General features: G+C 39.8%; 1 protein-coding gene across 2 annotated transcripts in view; it reads right to left on the reverse strand.

The window, feature by feature from the left end:
- CLGN (calmegin) overlaps positions 1–27,667 on the reverse strand; it is a 41,038-nt gene that overhangs the window by 2,878 nt on the left and 10,493 nt on the right. For both annotated transcript variants that reach the window (XM_070756640.1, XM_070756641.1), the window contains exons 3-14: positions 27,290–27,363; positions 23,669–23,727; positions 17,453–17,594; positions 16,198–16,279; positions 14,044–14,236; positions 13,278–13,467; positions 12,649–12,762; positions 11,053–11,209; positions 5,871–6,086; positions 2,882–3,001; positions 2,573–2,699; positions 20–111 (exon numbers count right to left, since the gene is read on the reverse strand). In XM_070756640.1, coding sequence (XP_070612741.1) covers positions 20–111; positions 2,573–2,699; positions 2,882–3,001; positions 5,871–6,086; positions 11,053–11,209; positions 12,649–12,762; positions 13,278–13,467; positions 14,044–14,236; positions 16,198–16,279; positions 17,453–17,594; positions 23,669–23,727; positions 27,290–27,363 — 1,566 coding nt within the window. The remainder of the gene's footprint in view (positions 1–19; positions 112–2,572; positions 2,700–2,881; positions 3,002–5,870; positions 6,087–11,052; positions 11,210–12,648; positions 12,763–13,277; positions 13,468–14,043; positions 14,237–16,197; positions 16,280–17,452; positions 17,595–23,668; positions 23,728–27,289; positions 27,364–27,667) is intronic.

A 27,667-nucleotide genomic window follows, 5' to 3' on the forward strand; every position in this document is an offset into this window, starting at 1 on the left:
TAATTCTAGAAAGTCTCACCTCATCCTCTTCTGATTGAGATTTATTATCATCTTCCTCTTGACTTTTTTCAGCGATGTCATTTTCTTCTTCATAATCATCATCTTCACCCCCTTTATATTCCAAGAGACAGTCAGTAATTATTATGTATAGTACAGTAAGGATGAAAAATAGCAAGGACACAAAGAATGTCTGATAAATAACTCCAGAATAAGTTCTCAGGCCAGTTTGGTACAGTGGTTAAAGCACCAGGCTAGAAACGAAGAAACTGTGAGTTCTACTTCCACCTTAGACACAAAATCATCCATCTACCTTGGACCAGTCACTCTTTACAAACTGGAAGGAAAAATATTAATCTCTGTTCCTGAAAAGAAGCAGCTTCAGAAATCTGGCTAGTTCCTGTGTCTCTTTGTTCTGGTTTAACAAGCAACAGCTCCTGTGGATGCTCCTTTGCTTCATTCTAGAGTTAATTGCTTTCTTTGTAGTTAGGCTTATTTCAAGTGTTTACACTTGAGCTTGCCTGGTTGGGGTGGGGGAGCTCTGGCAATGAGCTTGTGTTTTAGTTTTAAAAGGATTTATACTATTGTGTTTACATTTTTTCCTGCCATGGTTTGTTTTTCTATCTGGGGTGGGGTCTTCCTTCACTGCTTTAGTGGTTCTTGGCATTGTCCTTTTGGGGTTTACTCCCAAGAATGAGGATGCAAGCTTGGCACTGATTTTTTTTATTGCCTTTTTGAACGGCATGTGAGCTTTCATTAAATTTGGATGATTTCCTTAGAATATTTTATGAGGTACATGAGACCAGCTAGTTTCTTTGGTGCAAATGGATCTAAGGATTGATTATCCTTATTATTGATTATTGAGTTTGCTCTTTCTGGAGAGCTTAAATGACCTCTCTGCTATAAGGTTTCACTTGATGAGCAAGAGTTAGCTGGTAATAGTTATCATTATATTTTAACTATTTTAATTCCTCAAGGTGCTCTGGCACCCTGCCTGATTTGTAACTCCAGCTTGCAGGTTTTTCTAATCTAATGATGGATAGTTAGGGCAGCTCTTTGCAAGCAAAGAAGCTTTGTGTATTTTTATACAGGCAACCCTTCACTTACAACAGTTCATGTAGTGATAATTCAGTTACAATGGCACTGAAAAAAGTGATTTAGACTGTTTTTCACACTTATGACCATTGCCGCACCCCCACAGTCACAAGAGCCTGGGCAAAGCGAAACGCCACTCAATGTGAGTGACACTGAATCGACCACAAGTCACATGACCACCCAGTCACGCCTACCCAGCTGGTCATTAGGGCAGAGAACCAGGTGTTAAATTGCTTGAATCCCACCACTGCTGTGGATAGGACCAGTCCCTCCCTTTCCATCTTCTTATGCTTTCTCCTGCCAAAGAACACTTAGAGATTTGTTTTACTTTTTTCTCCTTGTTTTATTCTTCTACCTAAAAAAAAAAACCATGCTTTAATCCATATTCATTGTTTCATGTACAGGCCAGAACACCTAGTCTAGATTGAATGTATGGAGTAATTCATTTACAGAACATGTGAATACCTTCAAATCTCCACATTTGAAATGAAGTAGTTAGCGCCTTCCAGCTAGACAGGGATTACAGATTTTATTAAAGAACTCTGGCTGTGTATAAAAGGGTGATATAGAGTGTTGTGGTTAGCTCTGGCCAACTCCTGCCCCAAGGACTGTGGATGTGGGGGAGATATCCACTTGCTGCAGGCCTGTTTTGCCCCCCCTGGTGGAATCTGGATATGAGGGAGACATCCACATGCTGCAGGTCTGTTTTGCCCCCCCCCCCCCCCGGTGAAATCTGCTGATGAAGGCTCCTCTGACCAAGAAGACATGAGTGAAGGGAGAAGGAGAGTGTGGCAGACAGCTCAGAAGAAGATCAATTATCTCTCTCCTCCTTGGATTCAGAACAAGAGTTAATGATACAGCCACACATGAGGAGAGCGATGCATAGGCAACAACAACTGAGAGATTATTATCAAAGAAAATGAGGCCACCTGTGGTTGGGTGGGGCTGTGGTAATTAGTGAGGCTGCTATAAATAGCAGCCTGTGGGTTTGGCCATTGTGGAGGATTATCTGATCATTGTTTGGTGACTGCTTTACTGACTTTGACCTTTTGTGTGCTGCTTTTTCCCCCGCTTTGAAACTAAACCAGAGCAAAGTGTGTTTCACTTTGTGAAAGAAGGACTTTGAATGGTCTCACAGCTGCAAGCTAAGTATCACAGAACTGATAAGGGACTTGTACAAATTACCAGTTTGTTTGGAGACCAGTGCTCTTTGCTATACCAAAAGAGGGCTTGGTTTAAGTGAATTTTCATTATAAAGAACATTGTTTTGAATTTCCAAACGTGTGTGTGTCTGAAATTTGTACCTGTGAATTTTTGGGAGGAGTCTACCAGAGAGCCCGACAGAACATAGAGTATATATAATACCGTAAGTACAGAATATTTAACAATGGTTTTCCAGCTTGGAATATGTTTCAAATGGTCAGCAACTAATGTAAACTCTAATTTATCACATTCCATAAATATTGTCAAAATCTCTTACCTCCTTCATCAATATTTTCATTCATTTTTTTAATTTCCTCCTTTTCCGATATCTCTTGTTCTAGTTCTCCTTTTGTAATTGGCTTAGCTAAATCAGTTTTTTTGTAGTCTATGTCGTCATCTATTTTCTAAAATAGAAGGATTAGTTATGTGTGGTTATTCAGACTTAATATTTTCCAAAAAAAATTGACTGTCTCGTGCTTGCCAATTTCCTGCTTTCTCCCATTACAATATATTTCTAAACATATTTTGAACCAAGAACAGATCAAGCAAATTATTTATTTTTATAATACATAATGAGATAGCATACCTTGGATGGCCAGCAAAACAATATGACCAGTCCTACTGGTAGTGCCAGCGTTAAGATATAAATAATCCAAAGCCATGGGCGTTCTTCTGCAGCAGTCACCAACTGGCTAAACATACCAGGCTGAAAAGGCAAAGGGCGTTCACTTATTTTAGAGCTCAAACTTCATGGAATTTTCTTCAAGACATTTTTTAAAATGTTGATCAATTCATGAGCTATATAAATTACAGTAATACCTCGTCTTACGAACCTAATTGGTTCCAGGGGGAGGTTTGTAAGACGAAAAGTTCATAAGATGAAACATTGTTTCCCATAGGAAACAATGTAAAATCAATTAATCCGTGCAACGGGGAAAAAACCCGCAAAAAAACGCCGCCGCCTGGCTGTCACCTTTTGAAACAGCCGGGGGGCTTCCCCGCGTCCTCCTGAACCCGAATGCCAATCCCAAACTTCCGGGTTTGGCTTTCGGGAGACCGCAGAGAAGCCCCCCGGCTGTTTTAAAAGGTGACAGCCAGGCGGCGGGGCTTCCCAGCAGCCTCCCGAACTTTTGCCGAACTTCCGGGTTCAGCGTTTGGGAGGCTGCCGAGAAGCCCTGCCGCCCGGCTGTCGTCTTTTGAAACAGCCGGGGGATTCTCGGCGGCCTCCCGAATGCCAAACCCGGAAGTTCGGGTTTGGCGTTCAGGTTCAGGAGGACACTGAGAAGCCCCCCGGCTGTTTCAAAAAGCGACAGCCGGGCGGCAGGGGTGGGTTCGTAAGAAGGAAAAAGTTCGTAAGAAGAGGCAAAAAATTTCTGAACCCCGGGTTCGTATCTCGGGTTGTTCGTAAGACGAGGGGTTCGTATCATGAGGTACCACTGTATAAGCAAGAGTGTTAGTATGAAAGTACTTCTGGACATAAAGAGGCCACTATCTTAATTATGTATATCTCAAATCAGTAACAAAAATTGATCACATATCTGGAGAAAGAATATAGTGATTGGTTTAATGAAATGAGCACGGTAGTGATTAAATAACTAATATTTTAAAATAAAGTTTTGTTCCTTTGCAAGTCAGTAGGGAAGGTAAGTGGATTTCACCCGATATGTACACAAACACACACATACACACACACACTCACAAGTGGCAGCTGTATCTAAAGAGCTTTTGCACAGTAATACAGGGTGCGTTCCAAAAGTAATGCAATTATTTTTTTTCAAAGTAGTTTATTGAACAGATTTGCACAAACACTTAAAATTCTTTGAAATACTGTCCTTGGGCCTCTACACATTTTTTCCAGGGACTCTGCCATGACCAGTACGTGCCATTGGAAGGCATCTTCGGGGACCTCTAGCAAGGTCTTCATCACGGCTGATTGGATCTCTTCTATGGACACAAAACAGGTTCCTTTCAGGGCTGGGAACAAAAGGAAGTCTGCTGGGGCAACATCAGGACTATAGGGGGGTGGGGCAGTGTTGGCACCTGGTGTTTGGTCAGGAACTCGCGGACTTGTAGCACGTTGTGGCAAGGTGCGTTTTTTGTCCATAGAAGAGATCCAATCAGCTGTGACAAAGACCTTGCGAGAGGTCCCCAAAGACGCCTTCCAGGGTGCGTACAGGTCATGGCAGAGTCGCTGGAAAAAATGTGTAGAGGCCCAAGGACAGTACTGTACTTTGAAGAATTTGAAGTGTTTGTGCAAATCTGTTCAATAAATTACTTTTTTTAAAAAAAATTGTATTCTTTTTGAACACACCCTGTATGTTGTACACCAATTGCAATCATTTCTTGATTGAAAAGTCATGTCCACAATCACTCATGTTATAGTTGCCATTCAGTTTATAGTGGCACATTCTACATAGGCCAGAGGTATCAAACTCGATTTGAGGGCTGCATCAGGGCTGCATTTGACCTCAGAGAGCAGGCGTTGATGTAGTACAGCCAGGGGTGGACATGGTGGGCATGACCAGCTCGACATCATTGTGTTGGAGGCCCATGTGTGGCCAAGTGCTAAGGCAGGATTTCCCTCAGACCATTACTCCCTCATTATAATCTTCCCTCCTTCCTTCCTTCCTTCCTTCCTTCCTTCCTTCCTTCCTTCTTTCCTTTATTATTTATTTTATTTATTTATTATTTAGATTTGTATGCCGCCCCTCTCCGCGAACTCGGGGCGGCTCACAACAAAGCATAAACAAATCGTACAAATCCAAATAGATTCAAATAAATTTAAATATTTATAAAAGTTTTTTAAAAAAGAACCCCAATATACTAACAAGCACACACACAAACATACCAAACATAAATTGTACATGCCCGGGGGAGATGTTTCAGTTCCCCCATGCCTGACGGCAAAGGTGGGTTTTAAGAACTTTACGGAAGGCAGGGACAGTAGGGGCAGTTCTAATCTCCTTCCTCCCTCCCTCCCTCCCTCCTCCCTCCCTCCTTTCCTTCCTTCCTCCCTTTTTCCATCTCTCTTCATTCTCCTTTTTTCTTCCATCCCCTTTCTTTCTTTCATTTTCTTTCCTTGCTCTCTATCCATCTTTCCTTAAATTTCTTCTTCTTTCCTCTTTCCCTTTGTCCTTTCCTGCCCCTTCTTGCATGTTCATTTCGCCTTTTGTTTTGTTTTTCGTTTGTTTTGCTAGCCCTCTGCCAGCGAGAACATAGCTCAGAAGTTGCCAAAGTTTCAATAATTTTTTCCCCTGTGTTAAAGAAATTTAATGGCATTTTAAGCGCCTTAATTGTGTAAAAGTAAACAAAGCATAAAAGCATGGTTCTATAATCAAACTCAATGGATTTCTAAATATTTCTCATCCAAGGGCAATCAATGATTAATTAGGAAGTGGTTATTAGTACACGCTTATAAAACACTGAGCATAATTAACATAGTGAATAACATAATAAATAATATTTATGATATATTGAAAATTAAATATCATTGGAAATTTGAAATGTTCTGTATTTCAGTGCTTTTTTTTTCTTGCAGCAAGTGTAAGTGAGACAAAAATATAATAAATTCTTACTTCGTTGGCACTTGCAACCAATTTTTTAAATCCCCAGCCATCCGCTGCCCATCGATCAGCAACTTCTTTGTCTGAACAGATTATGAAGTTATCGAAGTAAATATTTGATGTCATAGACCAGAGTTCTAAACCCATTGCATCAACAGTAGTCATCTGAAAAGGATGAGCGTCTTCAAAATAATCAGGATTAGGAATTTTCTGAGGACTCCATATACCCTGAAAGAAAAAAATAATAGAATCTATATGAAAGAAGATAATAACCTAATATGACAGATATAAGGTTGGAAATTATTCAAAATATGAAGCTTCCTATTATTTTAGAGCTAATACTATAGAAACAGATAACACAAAATATTTTTGGCGGGCCCCAGGGGAAGAGCCTTCTCTGTGGCGGCCCCGGGCCTCTGGAACCAACTCCCCCCGGAGATTAGAACTGCCCCCACCCTCCCTGTCTTTCGTAAACTACTCAAGACTCACTTATGCCGCCAGGCATGGGGGAGTTAAGATATTCCTTCCCCCTAGGCCATTACAAGTTATGCATGGTATGTTTGTGTGTATGTCTGGTTTATAATAGGGTTTTTAGTTGTTTTATTAATTGGATTGTTACATGTTGTTTTTTATCATTGTTGTTAGCCACCCCGAGTCTACGGAGAGGGGCGGTATACAAATCCAATAAATAAATAAATTTTTACATAACCCAGCCTCTGGTTCCCATGGATGGATTCAATCTCTAGTATTTTATGCATTGGAAAACAGAGCTTAGTAAATCAATTTTAAGTACCCTAATAAAATATTAACCTGTCTCCAGATTGTGTTTGTAGCACAGTATTAATAAATTATTTGCCTCTATATTTAGTTATTTTTTCCTTTCTCTATGACATAAGCCAGGGGGATCCAACTCAGGTGCTCTCTACATGGGGCTACCTTTGAAAAGTGTTCGGAAACTCCAGATCGTGCAAAATGCAGCTGCGAGAGCAGTCATGGGCCTACCTAGGTATGCCCATGTTTCACCATCACTCCGCAGTCTGCATTGGTTGCCGATCAATTTCCGGTCACAATTCAAAGTGTTGGTTATGACCTTTAAAGCCCTTCATGGCATCGGACCAGAATATCTCCGAGACCGCCTCCTGCCGCACGAATCCCAGCGACCGATTAGGTCCCACAGAGTGGGCCTTCTCCGGGTCCCGTCAACTAAACAATGTCGGTTGGCGGGCCCCAGGGGAAGAGCCTTCTCTGTGGCGGCCCCGGCCCTCTGGAACCAACTCCCCCCGGAGATTAGAAATGCCCCTACTCTTCCTGCCTTCCGTAAACTCCTTAAAACCCACCTTTGCCGTCAGGCATGGGGGAACTGAAACATCTCCCCCTGGGCACGTTTAATTTATGCATGGTATGTCTGTGTGTGTGACTGTTAGCATATGGGGTTTTTTAAATATTTAAATATTTTAAATTTGTCTGATTGCTTATGATTTGTTTTTACATGTTGTGAGCCGCCCCGAGTCTTCGGAGAGGGGCGGCATACAAATCTAAGTAATAAATAAATAATAAATAATAAATTAAATCTGGCCCATAGGGCTGGCCTGGAAATATCAAAGGATTGGAAAGGGGGGGGCTCCCCATACCCTGTTTTAGCTCTGGCTGGTCTCCTGCAGCACTTTGCATGGAAAGGGGGCGCATTGCAGGGAGAGTCCATCCAGTTCCTGCCAATCAGCCTGTGATGGAGCATACAATGCTGATCCAGCCCGCAAAGAAATCCAGTTTGACGCCCCTGGCATAAGCAAACCAGTACAAATTCCTAAACTTGAAATTGAAAACAATGGTTTACTAGAATTTTTCTCATTTGATTTTTTTGCCCAGCAAAAGAAAGAATAAAGGAAATGAGAGACAATCAAAACATAAATTGAAGTTTGCTTATCCAAAGGCCACCATCAATTAGTTTAATGATCAGAAGAAATTAATAATAAGAAATATCTCACTGACATAGATAGCTGCTTGTTAAAAGTTTTCTATATTTCATCTGCCGTAATAGTGTAATTCATATGGTTCAGGATCTTTTAAAGCAGTGAGTACCATTTCCCATTATGTTGAAAATATGAAAAATTAAATTAAATAAACTAGTTTTTATAATGATTGGACATTGTAAGGTTTTAATTTGCCAATTCCCTAGAATATCAGTAAGTCCTCTTATGCTTTCAAATAAGTCTGTACTACACAGATTCCATTACACAGATCCAACTGTATTTGCCTTTAGAAAAGCCATTAAGACCTGGCTTTTTTCCCAGGCATTTGGATTTAGTGAGTGAAATTTCCTTTTGATTGTTTAATTATCACATTTGTATATGGAGATTCTCAATAATAGTCATGAAGAAGCTTCTTGGATGAGAAGTGAATTTTTTTCAGAAACAAGAAAGTCCAGTTACCTTTTGGGAAAAGCACCTTTGGGATAATTATCATATTTGTTCACCCTTTTGTATTTTATATATTGTTTGTTTTTAATACTGTTTTTCCTATTTATTGTTTGTTTTTGTTATACACCAACCTTAGTCTCTCTGGGTTTTTGTTGGGAAGCGTTATAAATCCATTAGATACATATATAACAAAATGTATATGAAAATTTTATTAGAAAATACAAGCAATTAAATATCAAAAGTCACTATCCTTCAGACTTTTTCTGTTTTCAAAGGGTTAATAGTGTACATCTTTTATCTCCCACTTCTATTTTTCTATTATACACATCAACATCTAACTCAATTATTCCAATGCTGTTCTATATATTTCTTATATAGTCAATATGAAGCATACAGTATACAGTGATCTCTCGATTAGCGCGGGGGTTACGTTCCAAGACCTCCCGTGCTAATCGATTTCCACGTTATAGTGGTGCGGAAGTAAAAAACACCATCTACGCATGCGCGCCATTTTTTTCATGGCCGCACATGCGCAGATGGTGGAGTTTGCGTGTGGGCGGCGGGGAAGACCAAGGGAAGGTTCCTTCAGCCGCCCAACAGCTGATCTGCTCCGCAGCGTGGAAGCAGCGAGGAGCCGAAGATGGGGTAAAGGCAAAGGGGAAACCCCATCTTCGGCTCCTCGCTGCTGCCGCGCTGCGGAGCGGATCAGGTGTTGGGCGGCTGAAGGAACCTTCCCTTGGTCTTCCCACCGCCCAGGCAAAGGGGAAACCCCAAGATCGCTTGCCGCTTGCCGTATTGCAGCTTGGAGCCTTGCTTCGCCTCCTTCGCTGCAATACGGCAAGCGGCAAGCGATCTTGGGGTTTCCCCTTTGCCTGGGCGGCGCTGGGGCCATGCGGAGCCGCTCATCTAGGGGGGCGTGGACCGGCAAGGTGCCCTCCGCTCTCTCTCTTTCTCTCCCTGTTACCGGTGTGGTATAAGAGAGAGAAAGAAAGAGAAAGGAGGGCGACTTGCCAGTCCACGCCCCCCTGGATGAGCGGCCCCGCATGGCCCCAGCGCCGGACTCCGCCGTTGCCTCCGCCCTTGTTCGGCTCTGCAGCTGAGAGGCCACGTCCACCCCCTCCTCGGTGTCCCCGGCACCCAGCGTCCCCACGCCGCCTCCACCTCCCGGTAATGCGCCCAACCTCTGCCTCTCTCTTTCTCTCTCATATACCAGGCCGGCAACAGGGAGAGAAAGAGAGAGAGAACTAGCACGGACTTATTTTTTAATTAATATTTTTTGAAAAACCGCGTTGCAGCGTTTCGCGCTAATCGAGACCGTGCTAATCGAGGGATCACTGTACACAAAAAATAAAGATTCAAACAGAGTTGGGGAAAATTTCCTAAGAATAACAGTTCTTGGAAAAAACGCCTGGGGGGCAATAAGAATCTGAAGTAGCCCACTGATGACAAATTGTGTTTAGTGAGATAAGAATGGAGATTATTGAAATGGCAGTGATTTATGAAAGTTGTGAAAGCATAGAATAAATTACTTTAAAAGAGGGCATGGTCAATTAGACTTTATTATAGGAATATCTTCTTTTCTATTCTTTCTTAGATATATTTTACTATGAGTATCTCCTCTATAACCTTCATCATGTATTTTACTATGTGTGTGTGTGTGTGTGTGTATATATATAATTTTCAAATTCAGCTTAAACATATGACATATATATATATATATATATATATATATATATATATATATATATATATATATATATGTATATATATATATACCCACTAAAACCCTCATTGTGTATTGGACAAAATAAATAAATAAATAAATAAATAAATAAATATATATATAATCTGTTGCAAATATCATTTGTATAAAATTGACATCAATCCACAAACAGAATCTAATCTAACTAGTATATCTGTATTTGAACTTGGCCATTTTAACCTCTGATTTTCCTACCATGCAATGATGATGTGAGATTCGGCATTTTAGTAACAAAACAATTAAAGCAGTCCATTATAGTCCCCAACAAAATATATAATAATACAGTGGTACCTCGGTTCTCGACCACAATTCGTTCCAGAAGTGTGGTCGAGAACCGATTTGGTCGAGTACCGAATTAATTTATCCCATAGGAAATAATGGAAATGAATTTAATTGGTTGCCAGCCCCTGTTGACTCGCTGGGAACCAATTAAATCTATTTTCTTTATTTCCTATGGGATAAAAAATCGGAGGAGCGCTATAGTCTAAGCGCTCCAAGCTGCAGGAAGGGTGGGGCAGCTTCGGGGGGCTCCTTTCCTCAGTGCTTCGTCTTCTACCTGTAGGCAGCTGCACCAACTTTCTCTTCCCGGCGGCGGCAACGGCTTCCCTTCAAAAGCAACAGCACCGGGAACGTCACGTGATGAAGGGAAGCCGCTGGAGCCATTTCAGCAGTTGCCGCCACTCCAGCAGCTTGCCTTCATTACATGACGTTCCCGGCGCTGTTGTTCTCAAAGGGAGCAGTTGCCGCCGCCAGGAAGGAGAAAGTTGGTGCAGCTGCCTACAGGTAGAAGACGAAGCACTGAGGAAAGGAGCCCCCGAAGCTGCCGGTATTGCAGCCGCCCCCGCTGGTAACATTTCGGATAACTAACAAAATTTTCTGTGGCTGTTCGGTATCCGAATTTTTGTTCGGATGACGAAGGAAATTTTTGCTGAAAATTTTGTTCGATATCCGAAATGTACGACAACCAAGGCATTCGAGAACCGAGGTACCACTGTATAACAATTGTTGCTATTACCTGGTAGTTAGCATTTTCTATCATTGGCGGCTTCCATTTCCCTTTATAGTTTGGATTGTTTATCATGGGGCGTACCCATACCCCACAACCAGGTGCAGCTTCACATTTTGGATTAGGAATCTGGGGAGCTTCCCACACCCCATCCATTTCTTCATCCCTGTAAAAAAGATAAAAATATCCATTAATTTTTTTTTTTTAAAAAGGATGGGAAGAAAGAAGATTTGGGTGGTGCTTACCTGTTTCTTAGCCTAGGGAGCCAGCATTGTTCAAAGATATTTCTGTTGTCATGTGACCAGCATGACTATACACCAAGGGGCGTGGAGTGCTGTTACCTTCCCACCAAGTGATGCCTATTTATCTACTTGCATTTGAATGCTTTTTGAACTGCTAGATGGGCAGCTTAAAATATAAATATGACAGATAAACTACGTCAGTTTCCTCTGGATTAACATTTCACAATTAGATTCTTGCATCCTGCTAACGTTTTAGTTGTTTCACTTATTCATTAGTGCAACATACTGAAAGGGAAAATGAAGGTGTTTTTCTCATACCACTTAAGATTTTTACTTTAGTAAAATGCACAGTGCAATTATTAAATGTTTCAATTACATGTGATCTATGAATCAACACATCAAATGCCACAGATATGTGTTTACAATCCAATCCTTGATAGATCAGTTAAAATAATTTCTAATTAGTATATAGTCACATTATCAGTTTTAAGAAAGCTTGAAATTCTGCTTGAGATTTCAAGTGGATGTGAAATTTTGGTGGAATGTGCTAGCTTTTCTAGAGTACTGCTTTCTGCCAATAAAATTAGGTAAAGGGCATCTCAAGTAAATAAATAAATAACGTTTTCTAATGCACAACACTGAGAACTAATGTTGTTCATTTGATATATTAATTTTCACACCTTAAAAAAATTCAATTTTTAGTTTCTGAACTAAGTACTGTAGTTAGTTTTTACATCTCAGGGACCACCTTCTGCTGCACGAGTCCCAGCGACCAGTTAGGTCCCACAGAGTGGATCTTCTCCGGGTCCCGTCAACTAAACAATGTCGCTTGGCGGGACCCAGGGGAACAGCCTTCTCTGTGGCAGCCCCGGCCCTCTGGAACCAACTCCCCCCAGAGATTAGAATTGCCCCCACCCTCCTTGCCTTTCGTAAACTACTTAAAACCCACCTCTGCCATCAGGCATGGGGGAACTGAGATCCTCTTTCCCCCTAGGCCTTTACAATTCTATGCACGGCATGTATGTATGTATGTTTGGTTTTTATATTAATGGGTTTTTAATCGTTTTTAGTATTAGATTACTATTGTACACTGTTTTATTGTTGCTGTTAGCCGCCCCGAGTCTCTGGAGAGGGGCGGCATACAAATCCAAGTAAGTAAGTAAGTAAGTAAGTAAGGAAGGAAGGAAGGAAGGAAGTAAATAAATAAATAAATAAATAAATAAATGTATACAATATAAAGTAACAAAAGCCAGACAATAAAGCAAAAGATAAACACAATTTAAAAATAAAAGAGTATCTTCAATCTAATCTTTTACAGGGATCAAAGTCTGATAATAATTTCCAGAATGAGAGACACACTTACCAATCTTCTGGTTTTTCTGCATTTGGATCTGGAATGTATTCAGGTTCATTATCAAGCCATCCTTCAGGCTTAACAGCATCAGGATCTTCTATTTTTGGAGGCTCATCTTCATTCCTTAAAATGACAAACCAGTTTCATCACAAAACTCATAAAGGAGCAAGATGCATTACTATTATGAGTACATTTGTTCTTTCAGAAATATTTTTAGATGTGTTTCTATATCTGCATAATAATATTTGATATATTCCAAATCCTTTTATTATAGAAGTGAATCAAAAGAATACTGCTACTACACCAATATTATATTTTCCAATCTTTGCATGTGAACTAATACTTCCAAGATTAACAGTTTTATTGAAGACTGTTAATCTAGGCTTCATTTTGCTAAAAAGCAGTTAAGTGAGAGCCTTGTTTGACCCATGATGATAACCAGAGAATACTATTTGTGAGCATAAGTGCTGATGACTATGGCATTTAGAATATTATGGGGAGGAAGGGAGAGGGAAGGAGGGAGGGAGGCAGGGAGGGAGGAAGGAAGGAAGGAAGACTTAAAAATCCACTCATATGTAAATGAGACAGCAGAAATGCATCAAAAGGGTGGGAGGGAGGAGTTATATATTTCTCTTTACCAGTCATCTGGCTTTACAGCATCTGGATCAGGTATTTGAACTCTCTCATCCCAGTCTTCGGGCTTCTTATCATTAGGATCTTCTATCTCTTTTGGTGGATTTACAGGTGGAATCACATCTTCTAGCAGATTTCCCTTGTTGACAACTGCTTGGTCAATTAATACTTCAAAGGTGTTATCAGGATTCAGCACTAAAATATAACAAGTTTTATTGAGCATGAAGACTGAATATTTATTTAGAAAGATTCATTGTAATAGGAATATACACTGCTCAAAAAATAAAGGGAACACTTAAACAACACAATGTAACTCCAAGTAAATCAAACTTCTGTGAAATCAAACTGTCCACTTAGGAATCAACACTGATTGACAATCAATTTCACATGCTGTTGTGCACATTCAACTTTGTACAGAACAAAGTATTCAATGAGAATATTTCATTCATTCAGACCTAGGATGTGTTATTTGAGTGTTCCCTTTATTTTTTTGAGCAAATGATATTGTTGACACAGAGTTCTATTTCCTTTTGTTTTTCTCTGAAGTCTTTGTCCTATACTTCAAACATTAACCAGACCGCAATATTAAACTGTTACCACATAAATGGAGTTTCCCAGAGTGACCAAAAGAAAATTAACATTTTTTAAAAATGCAGAACATATTTATGTGTTTTAAATATATGCTTGTAAGTATAATAAGTTATAAATATAAGTTAGGAAGTATTTCCATCCTAGTTATTTTTCTAAATTTAAAAACGCAAAAAAAAATACCAAGGGTATATAGATGGGTCTTCCTATCAGTATAAACTTTTTTCAGATCTATTTCAGGTCGTTTGGTGTGCTTTTCTTCGTAATCCCCAGTCTTAGGATGTTTATGTCTGAAGATAAAATGTAGTTTATAGTCCTCTCCACATTTATCTGGCCCAAACATAATCGTGTATGATGTTTTATCATGGAAATCTTCCTGTAGGATAAAAATGAACACAATATTTTGTTTGTAAGAAAAATATTCTGCAACAAAAAACATTGCCACTAATTAGAGCTTGACATCTCCTTATTTTATTTTTTTTTATTTTTTTTTATTTTATTTAAATGATATTTAAAAGAACGTTTTTTTAGAAATTAGTAGCATTTCTTTAGTTGTAATTTGTAACAACAAAATGAAAACCCCCCCAATATATACTGGTAATTGATAACTAATGAGACCTAAAAAGATAATTATTTGACCTTCTGTGCTTGGACTTGCATAGGAATTTCCTGCTGATAACCTTCCTCTTCTACAATTAGGACTCTTGCAAGAAAAAAATGACCGAAAAGCAGTCATATGTATATAGAAGGAAGCAGAAAATAATTTGATATGGTTTTAGAGAAGGAATCTCTGGTGTTTGAGTAGGGGAGGGGCTGCTTCTGCTTGGAAAAGCAGCTCTGCCTTTCCAAAGTACTGCTTTAAATTAAAAGTCTTTGAAAACACTTAAAAAACAGCCAAAAAGTGTTTTCAGGATGTTTTTCACAGCCCCGTGATTGAGCGCCAGTGGTAGGTAAGTAGGGGAGGAGCTGCTTTCAAGGTAGCGCTTTAAAAGAGGGTGAGTGGGGACATATCTCCATGTCTCCTAGCTTTTTCAAAATCAGCTGAAGTTGGCTAACACTAATTCAAGTGTAACTGCAGTAAATGCCCGTATGAGAATTCACCCACTGATTTGATTCTTGCCACAAATATAGCACATCCACCAACAATTTCGGTAGCTTTCATGCACAAGCGTAGCAAAAAGCAAATCAGTTTGAATTCTCCTTCAGGCTTAAAAGCCCTGTAATCCCAAATAATTTTTAAAAAGCAGTCTGGTCTCTTATTCCTTCCCTGGCCGCCTCACCTGCTGGCAGGCACTCACAGGTCCTGCTACTGCTGCTTGTAAAGCAAGAAGCCTTTGGTTGGAACCAAAGGGGAAGGAACCACGTGGGCCCATAAACAGGAGAAGGGAGGGGTGTTCACTGATAGCTTTTCTCAGCTTTTCCTGAAGGCTTCTCTAGCCCAGTGTTTCCCAACCTTTTTTGAGCCGCGGCACATTATTCATATTTTCAAAATCCTGGGGAACACTGAAAGGGGGGGGGCGGGGGCGGGGGGCGGGCTAAAGAAAAGTTTGGACAAAAAACCCCTCTCTCTTCCTCCCTTTCGCTCTATTTCTCCCTCTTTCTCTCTTTTCCTTCCTTCCCTTCTTTCTCTCTCTCCATCCCTCTTTCTTTCTTTCTTCCTCTCTTTTTTGCTCTCTTTCTCTCTCCCTCCTTCCCTTCCTCTATGTCTTTCTCTCTCCCTTGCTCTCTCTCTCTCTCTGTCTCTCTTGCTATCTCCTTCTTCCTGCCTTCCTTCTTTGGGGCCCAGCAGGAGAGCGCCGAAAACCGCGGCATCGAGCAGGAGCCAGGGGACAGCTGCGAGCGGGAGCCCCAGGACGGAAGTACCGGCAGCGCCCCGCCCAGCTGGAGCTTGGCGGCACACCTGGCCATGTCTCGCGGCACACTAGTGTGCCGCGGCACACCGGTTGGGAAACGCTGCTCTAGCCAATAACAGAGCTCTGTGTCAATCTGAAGCTCTGTTATCAGCTGCAGAGGCCTTCAAGAAAGCCTTGCCGGCTGCAGAAGAAATGGGCCGAGGTGTGCGAGGCCCGGCTGCAACTGTCCAAAGCCGAAGAAGTTCCTGAAGACCTCTGACAGCGAAAAGGAGGCTTGGGGTGATGCACACAAGTGAACTTCCCATTAGCCTGTTGGCTCATTTTTGGGTGTTACCTTTGAATTAGTGTTAGCCAACTTCAGCTGATTTTGAAAAAGCTAGGAGACATGGAGACATGTCCCCACTCACCCTCTTTCCTGAAGCCTGGGTAGAGCAAAAACAGCTGAACATGATGGATCAAATAATTTCTTGCAGTTATTACGTACCAGATCCAAATCGTCACTTTTGGACAGAAGTTTAACATATGCACCACCACAATCAATGCCATCCTGAAAGTTCACTTCATATCTGCATAATAGAAACACATTAATACTCCTTTGCAGATAAATATTAATTAATTTTCTTTAACTACCAGTTCTCAGTTACTTCAGGCATTGTGTCATGCAGTTTTTAGCATCAGTTACTACCTGTATTTCTCCCTGTGATTGATCTAAAACATTTTAAATTTGTTTTGAACATTTAAAGTTACATATTAGTCTTGTATTCTTTTTTTACCAAAAACAATTTATAGTACATTTTTAAAACCAGATGCTCGAAGTAGAGGGGAATTAATATTATTATTATGGTTCATTGCACATTAGATATTTAAACTGGATTTGGCAATTTTATCCACTTATAGAGACCTCCTCAAGGTCCTGAGATAGGCAGATGTTGTTTGGTAGGCAGGAATTATTGCAGGATATAACATTATAGAAACATAGAAGTCTGACGGCAGAAAAAGACCTCATGGTCCATCTAGTCTGCCCTTATACTATTTTCTGTATTTTATCTTAGGATGGATATATGTTTATCCCAGGCATGTTTAAATTCAGTTACTGTGGATTTATCTACCACGTCTTCTGGAAGTTTGTTCTAAGGATCTACTACTCTTTCAATAAAATAATATTTTCTCATGTTGCTTTTGATCTTTCCCCAACTAACTTCAGATTGTGTCCCCTTGTTCTTGTGTTCACTTTACTATTAAAAACACTTCCCTCCTGGACCTTATTTAACCCTTTAACATATTTACATGTTTCGATCATGTCCCCCTTTTCCTTCTGTCCTCCAGACTATACAGATTGAGTTCATTAAGTCTTTCCTGATACGTTTTATGCTTAAGACCTTCTACCATTCTTGTAGCCCGTCTTTGGCCCCGTTCAATTTTGTCAATATCTTTTTGTAGGTGAGGTCTCCAGAACTGAACACAGCATTCCAAATGTGGTCTCACCAGCACTCTATATAGCGGGATCATAATCTCCCTCTTCCTGCTTGTTATACCTCTAGCTATGCAGCCAAGCATCCTACTTGCTTTCCCTACCGCCTGACTGCACTGTTCACCCATTTTGAGACTGCCAGAAATCACTACCCATTATTATGGTTGGTTGCACAATCAGTCAGGTAGTTAGACTAGATTTGACATATTTATCCACTTATCGAGCGTTGTGGATATTACCATTATTTCACATGTAAATATATACTTACTGAACAATTAGTGGTGTACTATCAAAAAGAAATGGCTTTGTTAACATAGTTGATATTGCATGATGTTTTGCTACTGATTTTAGTACCAATCCTCTGTCACCAGTCACCATGTTTTCTTTTAATGGTTCTATTTCCCATCTTCCTAAGTGAGATAATACAGCAAGAGAAAAACAAAAAAGTGAAATTTTACAAACACAACTATGAGAAGACATCTACTATCTACCCTCATAAATCTACTGTCTAGCTATCATAAAAATAAACAATAAACTCCAATGAATACAAATACCATAGAAACATAGAAGTCTGACGGCAGAAAAAGACCTCATGGTCCATCGAGTCTGCCTTTATACTATTTTCTGTATTTTATCTTACAATGGATATATGTTTATCCCAGGCATGTTTAAATTCAGTTACTGTGGATTTATCTACCACGTCTGCTGGAAGTTTGTTCCAAGGATCTACTACTCTTTCAGTAAAATAATATTTTCTCATGTTGCTTTTGATCTTTCCCCCAACTAACTTCAGATTGTGTCCCCTTGTTCTTGTGTTCACTTTCCTATTAAAAACACTTCCCTCCTGGACCTTATTTAACCCTTTAACATATTTAAATGTTTTGATCATGTCCCCCCTATTCCTTCTTCTCCTCCAGACTATACAGATTGAGTTCATTAAGTCTTTCCTGATACGTTTTATGCTTAAGACCTTCGACCATTCTTGTAGCCCGTCTTTGGACCCGTTCAATTTTGTCAATATCTTTTTGTAGGTGAGGTCTCCAGAACTGAACACAGGATTCCAAATGTGGTCTCACCAGCGCTCTATATAAGGGGATCACAATCTCCCTCTTCCTGCTTGATATATACCTCTAGCTATGCAGCCAAGCATCCTACTTGCTTTTCCTACTGCCCGACCGCACTGCTCACCCATTTTGAGACTGTCAAAAATCACTACCCCTAAATCCTTCTCTTCTGAAGTTTTTGCTAACACAGAACTGCCAATGCAATACTCAGATTGAGGATTCCTTTTCCCCAAGTGCATTATTTTACATTTGGAAACATTAAACTGCAGTTTCCATGCACCATCAATCCACCAACTAGACAAAGAGTACATTTCTTCTCTGTAAAATGGAACAGATAAGTCATCAAAGCCTCCCAGAATCCAAAAAGAAATAACATTGATCAGAGATCTGCCCATGTTTAGGGCCAAAATTCAATGTCTCTTATATTCATATTAAGTTACATTTGTTCCAAGACAAAAACCAGACCTTATGTATGATCTCCAACATGTGCCAGACACTAAGTAAATTGAGTCAAATCTATTATTGCAATGGCAGCTCTAAACTTAGGGCTATTTCAGATATCCAACCAAGGGGAGGAAAGATTAAGACTCCCAGTACTGCCATTTTAGCAATCAGAATGAGCAGCCTTGGCAGTAATGCCACAGTGTGCTAGAGGTGACAGTATAAGAGCAGTCAACTCAACTAGTCCTTCTAGTCCCAATTTACAAATAAGGAATTGCATTCAGTGATGCCTCTTGAAGCCAACAAAATCTCACACATGGGTCATTCTTTGTCAAATGGACCAGGTGATTTTTGCAGCCTTATTTGAAAAAAAAATCACAAAAACAACATACAGTGTTCCCTCGATTTTCGCGGGGGATGCATTCCGAGACTGCCCGCGAAAGTCGAATTTCCGCGAAGTAGAGATGCGGAAGTAAATACACTATTTTTGGCTATGAACAGTATCACAAACCTTCCCTTAACACTTTAAACCCCTAAAGTACAATTTCCCATTCCCTTAGCAACCATTTAGATCATTACTCACCATGTTTATTTATTAAAGTTTATTAAAAAATATATTTATTAAAGCCGGATGAAAGTTTGGCGATGACATATGACGTCATTGGGCAGGAAAAACCGTGGTAGAGGGGGAAAACCCGCTAAGTATTTTTTAATTAATATTTTTGAAAACCCATGATATACACTTTTTGCTAAGTTCGAATCCGTGAAAATCGAGGGAACACTGTATATGATGGGAAAAAACATTGTCGAAGGTGATTGAAGGTGAGAAAACAGAGAGCTCGTTTTCATCACCTTCAATTATCTTCATTAGAAAAAGCACGTTTTTTTCTATCGCTCTGTTTTCTCACCTTCAATCATCTTCATTGTCACTTCATTAGAAAGAGCATGTTTTTTCCATCCTATATGTTGTTTTTGTGATGGTTTCTTTTCAAATAAGGCTTCAGTTTCACTTGGTCCACTTGACAAAGAATGACCCATATGACAAAAGGACTCCCTCGCCCCTCAGAAATTGCCTGATCTTAATTTGAAATCTGGATAGGTACATTTATGACAACAATCCTTTGTCTTCCTCCACTGTTTAGGTTTTGAAATAGAGGCCAACTCTGCCCTCTCATCCATAATGAAATCATGGATGAGTCAGGTTTTACTACAGACAGACCTAGCGTTAAATAGCAGCAATTCTTGGATTCTAAATTACCTGGATCATTGTTCCCCAGTATGAAAAGTGGGAACTGGAAGGGAGGAAATCATACAAAGATGCCAAACCCACTTACCCTAAGTGTAGCCCACTCACTCTTTTCTGCCCTATTTCTCTTAGCTCCTCACAATCAAGTACAGTACTCCTCTAAGTCAAGATCAGCCTGTTTAAAAGAACACTGGGTTCACATACTTCCTCTCTTAATCACCCTAGGACAGTGTTTCCCAACCTTTTTTGAGCCGCAGCACATTATTCACATTTACAAAATCCTGGGAACATTGAGCGGGGGGGAAAGGGGGGGGCTAAAAAAAGTTTGGACAAAAAAATATCTCTTCCTCCCTTTCGCTCTATTTCTTTCTCTCTCCCTCTTTCTCTCTCTTCCTTCCTTTCTTTCCCTCTCTCTCCATCCCTTTGTTTCTCCCTTCCTTCCTCTCTTTTTTGCTCTCTTTCTCTCTCCCTCCTTCCCTCCCTCTATGTCTTTCCCTCACCCTCCTTCCCCCCTCTTTCTCTCTCTCTCTTGCTTTCTCTCTCTCTTGCTGTCTTTCTCTCTCTTTCTCTCCCCCTTCTTTCCCTCTCTTTTTCTCTCTCTCTTTCTTGCCATCTCTCTCTTTCTCTCTCTCTTTTTTGCTTTCTCTCTTTCTCTCTCTTCCCTCTCTCTCCCTCTCTTTCTCTCTCTCTCCCTCGCTTGCTATCTCTTTCTCTCTCTTGCAATCTCTCTCTTTCTCGTACACCACGGCGCAGCAGCGGCATTGGGCAGTAGCCGTGGGGCGGCGGCAGGATGGTCAGCTGTGAGGCGGAGCTCTGGAACAGAGGGACCAATGGCGGCTGCTGGACATGCTGCCGTTGCGCTGGGCATGGGCGTGGGGCTGGAGCCTCCGTCCCGGCCCAGCCAGCAGGCAAGTGCCAGCCACGCAATGCCAGCATGTACGGCGTACAGCAACATGTCCAGCTGCCGCCGTCGGTGCCTCTGTCCTGGAATTCTGGCTCACAGCTGACCACCCTGCCGCTGCCTAGCGGCTACTGCCCGGTGCTGCTGCTGCCACCGCCCTCCCGCTGCCACCGCCCTTCCGCTGGGCCCCAAAGCTCACCTGCTGCCGCCGCCAGGGAAGCTCCAGCCGGGCGGGGCGCTGCAGCTGCTGGAAAACTTGGAAGGCACAAAGAAGGAAGCTCAGCTTCCGGTCTCACAACTTTTTGCTCTTCGCACTCTCAGCAAAAAGTTGCGAGACCAGAAACTGAGCTTCCTTCTTCGCGGCACATCTGATCATGTCTCGTGGCACACTGGTTGGGAAACACTGCCCTAGGAAACTGCTTGTTAATGGTTTTTTAGAAGTTAAGAAACTTGAGAAAAGGCAAGTTTCATTACAGCCAGGTGAATTTCCTTCTATCCTTGATAGAAAGTTTCTATGCATGTTGAAGGTCTTTAGAAAGAAAAAAAATAAATTAATAGGGAAAAGAGTGATTAGCATGTTGATTTTGGAAAGTTATAAGCAGATTAATGGGATAGATGTATTAAAAACTATTTCCTATGGGTTTTTCAATTTTTTATAAAAATCTATATGAAGATTTTGAAACTTAATTGTAAGAAATATACCCATGGGAAAGTGTTGATTACAAAAACTGCACGTATAGTAAGAGGGAACTTTGAAGGTTGATTAGAGGAAATCAGACAGAGCTAAAGATTACAATTAAAGGAGAGACAACCTATTAATATAATGCAGCAATATTATATGAGGGTGGAAGAATTCGAGCATATTTGGGGAAAATACACTAAGAAATGAGTTTTGTTTGCTGTTACAAAAATAAAGAAAGATAAAAATAAAGAAGCTACAGAAGAGGTGCAGATTTTATTGGACAAAATAGATACCGGGGCTGATTGCAAATATGAATTTGAAAATAGATTTTAAAATGCCAGATTACAAAAATGATACAGAAAAAGATGTCACACTGGACTTGAAAATGAAATTGGCCAATATCTTACTAATTGAAAGGAAAATACATAGGAATAATAATAATAAATTAGAAGAGCAACTTGGATAGCTTTCTTATGTTGAAATTACAAAAGAGACATGCTAAATTACAGTGAAGGAATATATTGTCAGAAGGAACTGTTTTTGTTTTTAATCTTAAACTATCTTCTTGTGGGCTGATATGTATACTATTATGATTAAATAATTGAGAACTGCTACAAGTACAACCTTCCATGCAGTGGTGGGATTCAAATTTTTTACTACCAGTTCTGTGGGGGTGGCTTGATGGGCATGGCAGGGGAAGGATACTATAAAATCTCCATTCCCACCCCACTCCAGGGGAAGGTTGCTGCAAAATCCCCATTTCCTCCCAATCAGCTGGGACTTGGATGGCTGATAATAGATGGGGGCCAGAGGTGGTATTTATAGGTTCTCCAAACTGCTCAAAATTTCTGCTACCAGTGCTCCAGAACTGATCAGAACCTGCTGAATCCCACCTCTACTGTCATGGTGCAATTTGTATGGAATTTTAATTAACAATACAATGAAGAATATACATGAGAAGTACTATAATATAAGAGCAAATACACAAATACAAGGCCTTCAAATAAAAAAAGAACATTTCAAACTACAAGCGTTTGTTGACGACATGGTTTTCATCCTACAGGATCCATTAAAGTCAATAACAAATTTCAACAAGGAAATTGAGAGATTTGGTGCTGTCTCCGGATTAAATATCAACAAAGAAAAAACTAAAATAATAATTAAAAATATGACTCAAACCCAGATAAATAAATTAGAAGAATTAGCAACACTTACATCCACAAAAAAACCTAAATACTTAGTGTTCTGTCTGGGTCCCCCCAGACGCCAACACCAACCAAAAAGAGTATCCAGACACACTGGTAAAAAGCAAAGGCAGTTTATATAATTCGAAGCAAACACAGGTAACAAAAACTGTTCTTACAGACAGGAACACTATGAAGCTTCACAGAGGTTTCACGAAGGCCAGGCAATAAAACAGGATTCTTGCTGGCAAAAACAACGCTGGAGATAATAAAACCCATGCCTCCCCCAAGTCTTCCAGACTTCTAGGCCACAAGCCAAGATCAGAGACGCCGAGAATCGAAGCAAGGTCACAGGACTCCCAATTGATAACTCTCCACAAGACTGTAAGGGCGGGCCTGCCTTTTCAACCCTGCTGAGGAGAACCACACCCAAACCCAGCTGTTGCCAATTCAGGGATGGAAATACCTTTCTAATTGGCCCCGTCTTTGAGCTGCTCGTCTCTGCCTCATGTCTATTATAGCCTGTGCGTCTTCATCCAATGACTCCAGGCTACTAGCTGGGGAGAGCCCCCCCCTGGGGGTCTCAGCCTTCTCTCCCTCCTCCTCTTCCTGACGTTCCTCTCCCCCATGTGCCTGGTCCTCCCCCTCCTGTTCACTGTCCTCCTCCTCTGGGCATGGATCCGGCAGAGATCCAGCCGGTCCCTGAGGAGCCTCAGGCTGAATCACAACACAGGCTTATGGATTACTGCGAGCTGTGCAACAATCAAGAAAGATAACTATGATAAACTTTCTGAAGAAGTAGATAAAGATTTTAAAAAATGGACAAAGCTCCCTCTTTCCCTAATGGGAAGGATAGCCACGATTAAATCAAATATCCTTCCGAGAAGTACTAGACATTGAAACAAAATATTCAAATAAACTTACACAAAGCAACAATTGATTAATAATAATTAGTTCATGTCTTACCATCATACTTTGCAATATTTTCATCTGTATCTTCCTTTTTGGTCTGAGATAAAACCCACCTATTTAAAAAAACACACACAACACAACCAGATTATACAAATTCCTGGAGATTCAGAATGTCACTTGTCACTCATTTAAAGTTTCATCTCATCTATATATGGATAAATTTGAAATAATCTAATACTGAGAAGTTAGAAAAATTTACATCAATTCAGATTACAACATTGGGGCCAGTGGGAGTAAATATTTCTCCTTAATACAAAAGATAACCCTTAACAAATGAAAACTATATTAAACTGAAATTGTACTCTGATCACTCAATAGCTAGTTTTCAGTAATGATTAAAATTATTTATTTCAAGGCTTATAACAATGAATATACAGTGATACCTCATCTTACAAACGCCTCATCATACAAACTTTTCAAGATACAAACCCGGGGTTTAAGATTTTTTTGCCTCTTCTTACAAACTATTTTCACCTTACAAACCCACTGCCGCCACTGGGATGCCCCGCCTCCGGACTTCCATTGCCAGCAAAGCACTTGTTTTTGCGATGCTGGGATTCCCCTGCAGCATCGCAAAAACACAGAAGTCCAGAGGTGGGGTTTCCCATGGAGGGGAGCCTCAGGGAAATCCCAGCAGCGCAAAAACGGGCGCTTCGGCTGGCAAAAGGGTTGAATTTTGGGCTTGCACGCATTAATTGCTTTTCCATTGATTCCTATGGAAAACATTGTTTCGTCTTACAAACTTTTCACCTTAAGAACCTCGTCCCGGAACCAATTAAGTTTGTAAGACAAGGAATCACTGTACATTCATGATAAAATAATAAAATAATAAATATTAGAAATTATTCACAAGCAACCATTCCAACTAGCTACAGTAGAGGGAGATATAGGTCACGGCTTTCCACTTTTGGATTGGCAAAAGACCAGGTGGTTTTTAATTCCTTCTATTCCTAAACTGCTTCTATTCAAACTGCAATTATACAGGTATATAAAAATAGAAACCTTAAGAACTAGTCAATGACTTATTTCTTTACATTTTTCCCAATTTCAATTTGTTCAGTATTGAGTATCTTATACTGTAAAACATGACATTTTTAAATGTCCCCAAATTACTAATTTTCAGATAGAATAATCAACATTATGAAATCATAGATCATTCAGAGATGCAGGTCCTGGCATAGCATTAGAATAAAACTGTCATATTCTTCTAGATTTACAGGTGATTTTTAAAAGGGAAACTTCTGGTCTCATTCAAAAAGCTCAATTTTAAATTTCTTTGCCTGTTTTTACTGAAATGGATGCTATATTATTTATTAGTGTATAATAAATTGTCTTATAGATTCTGAGAATAGTATAGCTCCTATAAATAGGAGTTTTTCTTATTTTTGGATTCAAATGTTTCTTTCCTTAGAGGACAGAAATACAAAAATATTTCTACAGCTTTCTGACCTTTTTAAAACACAAGAACTTGTCTAATGTATTTTCCTAAATGGCACTTTTTCATGACTGTTGATATAAATAGTAAATCTACATGTTTGAATTATGCTCCTGATACAGTCTGAAACCAAAGACTTTGCATATAACCAATAAAGCAGAATAGAATAGAATAGAATTATTTTATTGGCCAAGTGTGATTGGACACGCAAGGAATTTGTCTTGGTGCATATGCTCTCAGTGTGCATAAATGAAAATATAGATTTGTCAAGAATCATACTTAATGGTTGTCAGAGGGGTCAAATAAGCAATGAAGAAACAATCAATATTAATTAAAATCTTAGGATACAAGCAACAAGTTACATGCAGGGGTAGGGAACGTTGGCTCTTCTGTGACTTGTGGACTTCAACTCCCAGAATTCCTGAGCTAGCATGATTGGCTCAGGAATTCTGGGAGTTGAAGTCCACAAGTCATAGAAGAGCCAACGTTCCCTACCCCTGAGTCATACAGTCATAAGTGGGAGGAAGTGGGTGATAGAAATGATGAGAAAAAACTAGTAGTAATAGTAGTGCAGACTTAGTAAATAGTCTGAGAGTGTTGAAGGAATTATTTGTTTAATAGAGTGATAGCATTCATGGAAAAACTGTTCTTGTGTCTAGTTGTCTTGGTGTGCCGTGCTCTTTAAATATACTTGTAATTTCCATTATCACCAGATATTAGTCATATGATTTCAGGTGCTTTGCATCATCTGAATCTAGCTTATTTTGAATTTGGTATCTGATAAACTGATAATTTCTGCACCCTTGCCCACTGCTGTGTTGTCATACATATTTCTGTAATAAATGTAGTGCTTTAATTGTATTATTTTATAGGTTTATAAACAGTTTAGTGGTAACTTCATCAATTCGTTCAGCTTTGTGATTAGCAATATTTTCTAGGACCCTATTTAACCTTATTTTCGAGAATGTCTGACACTAATTCAACGATCAAGCCTTCATATATATCATTAATTTGGGAATTTTATATGAATCTATTGTTTTTTCATATATTCTCTACAACCCTTTATATATTTTTCTCCTATCCCTTTCTTATACCTATCTTTGCATATAGGTTTTTCTTAATTTTTGAAATTTTTAACAAATAAATCTATCTTTCCCATTTTATTATTATCTTTGATTACTTTTTTTACAGGTCTGCAGGCTATCCTTGGGCAATGTTAAAAAATGACATTTTTAAAATGTAATTTAATTTTCATTTTTTAATATTTTTATATTAACACAACTAATGAAACTTGATGGCAATGAGGACAATGTAACGATGCCAAAGGAAAAAAAGATTTTAAAGTGCCAAGACTGAATTGTGCTGTAGTCAAGTAGACTGGGGAATAGGCTTAAGAAGCATTTGATTTATCTTCATGGTAAGTTTATTTACTGTTGTACATACTCCTGATCAGTGGGAGGATGATGAAGATATTGAGGACTCGGATTCAGATAGTATTTATGAATTAGTGGAGGACCCAGGGTTACAGGTAGTAGAACAGGTGGGAGGCCAGCCACAGGATGGGGCTATGAGTTCAGGATCTAGCGAGGGAGAATCAGACGCTCGCTGGGCTAACCCTAAATTCAGAAGGGCCCAAAAACGTAGAGAACAGAGGTCTGGAAGAAGATATTAAGAAGAGGAATGGGTTAAATATTGTAGTGATGTATTTGGCACGTCAGGGGGTTAGTGGAGAAGAAGGGTGGAGTTTCAACGTTGCCTAAAGGAAAATGGATGTGTTTTTTGCCGTGCTAAAGTAAGCAAAAGTATTTTTGTGTTGTTATCAGTCAGTTCTGCTGTTTTTCAAAGTTATGCTGTTAGGAAAATAAATCTTGTTAAGTGGAGCAGGAAAAGGAATGTGAGAAATGCAGCTAAGAGAGATAACGGACCGAGTGCTTTTATGGAATGTGTTTGAATTACAGGAGAGCAGAGAAATGAATGGAGTTTCTTTATTCATGAAATGATGCATTTAATAAGAGTTATTTGTAATTGCTAAATTTCTACCAGAAACCAGAACATTTACTAAAGAAAAATTCACTTCAAATATGTGAGCAAGATGTAACTATTTATAAGCAGCAAGTTGTAAATTATCCATCTAAACTGCAAATATTCATAATTGTAGGGCTTTTGTTGAGAACACTTACCCGGACAACATTGCATCATCAAAGGTTTCAGTAAAGTACACTTCTCCTATAGGCTCTGGTGTTTTGTATACAACCTACCAAAAAGTTAGAAAAATCATAACAAGAATCAGAATCAGCACCTACAAATGAATACAGTGTTCCCTCGATTTTCGCGGGGGATGCATTCCGAGACCGCCCGCGAAAGTTGAATTTCCGCGAAGTAGAGATGCAGAAGTAAATACACTATTTTTGGCTATGAACAGTAACACAAGCCTTCCCTTAACACTTTAAACCCCTAAATTGCAATTTCCCATTCCCTTAGCAACCATTTAGATTATTACTCACCATGTTTCTTTATTAAAATTTATTTTAAAAAAATATTTATTAAAGGTGGACGAA

This window comes from Erythrolamprus reginae, chromosome 7, assembly GCF_031021105.1.
Source record: "Erythrolamprus reginae isolate rEryReg1 chromosome 7, rEryReg1.hap1, whole genome shotgun sequence".
In the NCBI taxonomy this organism is placed as follows: Eukaryota; Metazoa; Chordata; class Lepidosauria; order Squamata; family Dipsadidae; genus Erythrolamprus; species Erythrolamprus reginae.